Raw genomic sequence first — 6722 nt, forward strand, 5'->3', positions numbered from 1 at the left:
TGCAATCCTGTAACAATAAACATATATCTATATAGATACTAAACCAGAACCTGTTTGCTCTGTACAATCCTGTAACAATAAACATATATCTATATAGATACTAAACCAGAACCTGTTTGCTCTGTACAATCCTGTAATAATGAACATATATCTATATAGATACTAAACCAGAACCTGTTTGCTCTGTGCAATCCTGTAACAATAAACAGAAGAAACTAGACAAACTCAGGTAAAAGAACAGATTACTCGCAGCAAACGCAAATTTTCCTAATTTCTATATCTTTGCAACCTCCTTTCCAAGACCTTTGATATTTAAAACTGTACATTATATTAAATCAAACGGTCAAAGTTTAAAGGTTAAACTATCTGATTGAAAGATATGGGAATTACAAAATTTCGATTTGTGTCGAGTGTGAAGTTCCTTTAGAATGTGTAATTCAAAATGTCGTCTTTCTAAGAATGTGATTCAAAGTTTAAAAAACATTGTAGTTAAAAAAAATTTAAACGAAAGAAAAAAAACCATCAGTTAGATTGCATGAAATTTTGTTTTCAAAATCATTTAAATATTCAAACTGTATTTACCCTGTTAAACCGTTCTCTCGAGGTAAACGCTACGAAATAATAATAATAATACCTACCTCTCTAGATACATCTTGGAAGATATCCCGAACCCTGAAGTTTGTTGCCTGGAGTATAAGAAGCTTGGATGTATATATCAAGGAGTAAACTATAAGGTATAAACTTATACACCTCCGACTAATGGGACTTGCTGACTGAATTCTGGTCAACGGTAGAAATGGGTGCACGTATTTGTCTTTTAAATGATTTTACGGTATATTATTAAGGTTGGATCGGACTGGAAGGACGGATTAGATCCAAGTACTATATTTTATTAAGGTTGGATCGGACTGAAAGGATGGATTAAATCCTTGTACTGTATATTATTAAGGTTGGATCGGACTGGAAGGATGGATTAGATCCATGCATGTATTTTATTAAGGTTGGATCGGACTGGAAGGATGAATTAGATCCATTTATTGTATATTATTAAGGTTGGATCGGACTGGAAGGATGGATTAGATCCATGTATGTATTTTATTAAGGTTGGATCGGACTGGAAGGATGGATTAGATCCATTTATTGTATATTATTAAGGTTGGATCGGACTGGAAGGATGGATTAGATCCATGTATGTATATTATTAAGGTTGGATCGGACTTAAAGGATGGCTTAAATCCATGTACTGTCGGACTGGAAGGATGGATTAAATGCATGTATTGTATATTATTAAGGTTGGATCGGACTTGAAGGATGGATTAAATCCATGTACTGTCGGACTGGAAGGATGGATTAAATGCAAGTATTGTATATTATTAAGGTTGGATCGGACTGAAAGGATGGATAAGATCCATGTATTGTATATTATTAAGGTTGGATCGGATTGGAGGGATGGATTAGATCCATGTATTGTATATTATGAAGGTTGGATCGGATTGGAGAGATGGATTAGATCCTTGTATTGTATATTATTAAGGTTGGATCGGATTGGAAGGATGGATTAGATCCATGTATTGTATATTATTAAGGTTGGATCGGATTGGAAGGATGGAATAGATCCATGTATTGTATATTATTAAGGTTGGATCGGACTGGAAGGATGGATTATATCCAAGTACTGTACATTATTAAGGTTGGATTGAACTTGAAGGACGGATTATATCCAAGTACTGTATATTATTAAGGTTGGATCGAACTGGAAGAATGGTTTAGATCCATGTACTGTATATTATTAAGGTTGGATCGAACTGGAAGAATGGTTCCATGTATTGTATATTATTAAGGTTGGATCGGACTGGAAGGATGGATTATATCCAAGTACTGTACATTATTAAGGTTGGATTGAACTTGAAGGACGATCCATGTACTGTATATTATTAAGGTTGGATCGAACTGGAAGAATGGTTTAGATCCATGTACTGTATATTATTAAGGTTGGATCGAACTGGAAGGACGGTTTAGATCCATGTAAGAAGTTCTACTGCAAGGATGTTGATGGGGAAGCAGATATTCAGATAGAGACTGAACAATGCTCTTCAACCTGTCCAAAGGTAAAGAAAAGTATTAAAACCGTCCACAGAGATGAAATTTGAATTAAGATTTAAAGGTTTCACCATCAAAAATTTAAACTAAAGGCTAAACCATGATTCGATTTTGAATCGATTAATATATCTTTATTTCTATCTGGATTTTCTATCACGTGGCCAGTATCACCAACTACAACTTTATTTATAATCCTATAAACCCTATACATTTCTTGCGATCAATTTTTTCAATTGAAATTTACGCACCTCTCAACACAATAAAAAGAAATAAAAGTCAAATGATCTCTCCAGGGTTCAGTTCGTATCCGAGAGAAGGATGAATGTTGTGGATCCTGTCTCCCTACTGAGTGTGTGCTAGAGGATGGGTCTATTTTACCTCCAGGATCATTTAAGGAATCTCAGGACGGATGCAGTAGGACAATTTGTAAACTTCAGGACGGTCAGGTAAATTTTAAAGGAAGACATTTCGAACCTTAAGACGGGAAAATTTTCAAGGAAAACATTCCGAATTTTAAGACGGCTAGCTAAATTTTAAAGGTATACATTTCAAACTTCAAGACGGTTAAACTTTAAAGGGAGACATTTCAAAATCAAAGTCGGGGCAAGTTTAAAGGGAGACATTTTGAAGTTCAAGTCGGATAAAGTTTAAAGGGAGACATTTTGATCTGCAAGACGGGTAATGTTTAAAGGGAGACATTTCAAACTTCAAGAAAAGTAAAGTTTAAAGGGAGAAATTTCGAACTTCAAGACAGGTAAATCTTAAAGGGAGACATTTCTAACTTTACTACGGGAAAGGGTAAAGGAAAAACTTTTTTAAATTGATGGAAGAGATAAACATTTATCTTAAAACCCTTTTAAAAATTCAGATAATGTCAAATATTGTGAATTAGGAACATAACAAAGTTTATGTATTACCACAAAGATGTTATTGAGACGCAGAAAATCTGTAATGATCCGAACCCACTAAATTTAATATAAAATCAGTTCCTTGTTTTAACATTAGACGTAGATTTTTGGATCTTCTGGCTCCAGGAAACATCTCAGAGTAGTAAGAGTAGTAAATGAGGATATCATGTGTATTTTCAAATAAGCTAACATTCCCTTTAATAATGATAATAATTCAGGTAGTTCTAACCCGGGAGGAAACCAAGTGTCCTGTATTTGATGAGTCCTGTTCTAGTATTACGTATAGTGAGGACGGGTGTTGTAGGACGTGTATAACCTGTAAGGATGATCAAGGAACAACAAGGCAGGTGGCAGAACAGTGGCAGAAGGACGGATGCACTACATGTAACTGCTCAGGTAAAAAAAAAAAATTAAGATAAAGGAATTGAGTTATTGCCACAAACTCATAGTTTGAAATATCAAATGTCTATGACATTGGGTTGCATAGATATAATAGATATAACAATTTGGAAATCAGAGTTTGTGGCAAAAACTCAGTTCCTTAGATTCATTTAAAAGGGGGAGTTCGCTAGAAATGAAGAAGAGTATCGGATGAACCAATATCGAATATTGAATTCCCCCCCCCCCCCCCCGTTTCCCTAAAGTACCGATACTATTCTAACCTAAAGGCAATTAGAGTCTCAGAATCAGAAATACATAATTTAATCATAATTAATTTTTCCAGAACACATTTAAAGCTCTCACTCAAAAAGCTATGAGAATTTTTTCAATTACTTTCAAATAACTAAAGCTATAATTAATTGCATTCTTGTTCTACAATCTACATGTGATAATTAACATTATTAAAGACCAAGGTGTTGTGACACTTTAAAGTCCACCCAGTCTAGAAAATTGATGCATAGCAGTCTGGATGTATTTAAACACATATCTTTAATTTGAGAATCTGGAGAAGTCTGGTGTGTAACGAAGGTCTGTGAGAAGGTTGTGTGCAGTGTTGGATACAAGGTGGAGATAGTTCCAGGTTCTCCGGATACATGTTGTCCTCTCCAGGAGTGTATCCCAGTCTCCCTGCCTTACTCCGGACAATGTGCTGAACCTACCCAGCCTAGTTGTGGCGAGGACCAGGAGCTCAAGAGAATTATAGGGACGGATGGATGCTCTTCATATGTTTGTGGTGAGATTAAGTTATTTTTTGGCATTTTTCACGAACGCCCTTGTGTTCAGTAGATTTAAGATTTCTTTTACGAATGATTCCTCAAAAGTCGGTCTCGGGCGCGGAAAAAAGAATGAATTAAAAAGCAAGTGATTGGAAAATTAAGAATTCCAGGAACGGATGAATGAGTTTGCGGTAGGATTTATATTTGTTGGCAGGGTTCCGATTCCAATCATACAAAGATTGTTTACGAGAAAATATTTTAATTTAGTTTCATTTTCATATCTTCATTATTTTTTTCAGGGGATTAGTTAAAAAATGTCCTTAATGCCAGTGACTATTTAAACATGATGATAGATTGATAGATTAGTCTACCATTGTCCAATCTTATTCTCCTGTGTATAAAGTATTAATTTCTGCTTGTCCAATCTATTTGGATTTCCGATCAAAACTCATAATAACATTTGACAGATTTGAATAAAATTTTGATTTGTAAACTAAAAGATTGTTTTAAGCTTGGTTTACAAATCTTGAATAGAGAATATAGAGAATATAGAGAATAGAGAGAAAATAGAGAATAAGGAGAAAATAGAGAATATAGAGAAAATAGAGAATATAGAGAAAATAGAGAAAATAGAGAATATAGAGAAAATAGAGAATATAGAGAAAATAGAGAATTTAAAGAAAATAGTGAATATAGAAAAAATAAAGTTATAGAGAAAATAAAGAATATAGAGAATATAGAGAATATACAGAAAATAGAGAATATAGAGAAAATAGAGAAAATAGAGAATATTGAGAAAATAGAGAATATTGAGAAAATAGAGAAAATAGAGAATTTAAAGAAAATAGAGAATATAGAGAAAAAAGAGTTTTAGAGAAAATAGAGAATATTGAGAAAATAGAGAATATTGAGAAAATAGAGTTATGGAGAAAATAGAGGTTACGGAGAAAATAAAGTTATAGAGAAAATAGAGAATATAGAGAAAATAGAGAATTTAAAGAAAATAGAGAATATAGAGAAAATACAGTTATAGAGAAAATAGAGAATTTAGAGAAAATAGAGAATATAGAGAAAAAAGAGTTTTAGAGAAAATAGAGAATATTGAGAAAATAGAGTTATGGAGAAAATAGAGGTTACGGAGAAAATAAAGTTATAGAGAAAATAGAGAATATAGAGAAAAAAAAGTTATAGAGAAAATAGAGAATATAGAGAAAATAGAGAATTTAAAGAAAATAGAGAATATAGAGAAAATAGAGAATATAGAGGAAATAAAGTTATATTGAAAAAGTAGTTTCCTGGGTAAAGCTGAGTTCCCAAGCTTATATAATATGAAGTTCCTTAGCTGTATTAGATTCATTTAGTAAAAGAATTCCTTAAGATGTTCTGTTGAGTATTCTTGGTATTCTCTATATATCAGAATGTATGAGTGTCTGCCCTACACTACAAGAGCCTAGAGAAGGACTGGAGGAAGGAGTGGAGTGGAGGAAGGATACTACTGGATGCTGTCCTAAGTACACCAGGACCTGTGTAACTAGTACATGTCCTACTCCTGTACCCTGTCCTCTGTACTACAAACAGTACACTGAGAATAAAACAACCGCTTGCTGTACTAAAATCAAATGTGGTAATTATAAAGTTTTTAACAAATTTTTGTTAAAAACAAAAACACTTTTTTGTCAGAAACGAAACAAATTTTAACTTTCAACCAAACTTTCCAGCACACCCTTCAAAATTCTTTTCTTTCCTTTATACTTTCCTTTCCTTTATACTTTCCTTCCCTTTATACTTTCCTTGCCTTTATACTTTCCTTTCCTTTATACTTTCCTTTATACTTTTCTTGCCTTTATACTTTCCTTTCCTTTATACTTTCCTTTCCTTTATACTTTCCTTTTCTTTATACTTTCCTTTTCTTTATACTTTCCTTTATACTTTCCTTGCCCTTATACTTTCCTTTCCTTTATACTTTCCTTCCCTTTATACTTTCCTCTTCTTTATACTTTCCTTTCTTTATACTTTCCTTTTCTTTATACTTTCCTTTTCTTTATACTTTCCTTTATACTTTCCTTGCCCTTATACTTTCCTTTCCTTTATACTTTCCTTCCCTTTATACTTTCCTCTTCTTTATACTTTCCTTTCCTTTATACTTTCCTTTCCTTTATACTTTCCTCTCCTTTATACTTTCCCTTCCTTGATACTTTCCTTTCCTTTATACTTTCCTTTATACTTTCCTCTCCTTTATACTTTCCTTTCCTTTATACTTTCCTTTCCGTTGCAAATTCTTTTTATTTTTCCCTTTAGCTTTCCTTTAACTTATTTTCTGACTTCTGTAGTTACCCATGTTCATTACTATTTTCCCAGTTTCTGTTCACGTGTGTACTGTGTACTGTACTGTACTGTACTGTACTGTACTGTCAAGTGTGTACTTACATGTGATATAAATATAAATGCACATACATATTTGATATTCATTATACATATTTGATATTCATTATACATATTTGATATTCATTATACATATTTGATATTCATTATACATATTTGATATTCATTATACATA

At 32.7% G+C, this 6722-nt stretch overlaps 1 protein-coding gene across 15 annotated transcripts in view; it reads left to right on the forward strand.

Annotated features, from left to right (window-relative positions):
* LOC111697932 (hemocytin) overlaps positions 1-5878 on the forward strand; it is a 70718-nt gene extending 64840 nt beyond the window's left edge. For 11 of the 15 annotated variants that reach the window (XM_023468092.1, XM_023468093.1, XM_023468097.1 and 8 more), the window contains 7 exons: positions 160-229; positions 647-734; positions 1992-2108; positions 2394-2546; positions 3227-3404; positions 3949-4182; positions 5583-5878. In XM_023468092.1, coding sequence (XP_023323860.1) covers positions 160-229; positions 647-734; positions 1992-2108; positions 2394-2546; positions 3227-3404; positions 3949-4182; positions 5583-5863 — 1121 coding nt within the window. In that variant the 3' untranslated portion in view covers positions 5864-5878. Of the gene's footprint in view, positions 1-35; positions 120-159; positions 230-646; positions 735-845; positions 912-1991; positions 2109-2393; positions 2547-3226; positions 3405-3948; positions 4183-5582 lie in introns of those variants that run through there. The other 4 variants (XM_023468101.1, XM_023468105.1, XM_023468104.1 and 1 more) reach the window with 4 other exon arrangements.
* Positions 5879-6722: the final 844 nt, after the last annotated feature.

Source organism: Eurytemora carolleeae, unplaced genomic scaffold, assembly GCF_000591075.1.
Source record: "Eurytemora carolleeae unplaced genomic scaffold, Eaff_2.0 scaffold51, whole genome shotgun sequence".
Classification (NCBI taxonomy): domain Eukaryota; kingdom Metazoa; phylum Arthropoda; class Copepoda; order Calanoida; family Temoridae; genus Eurytemora; species Eurytemora carolleeae.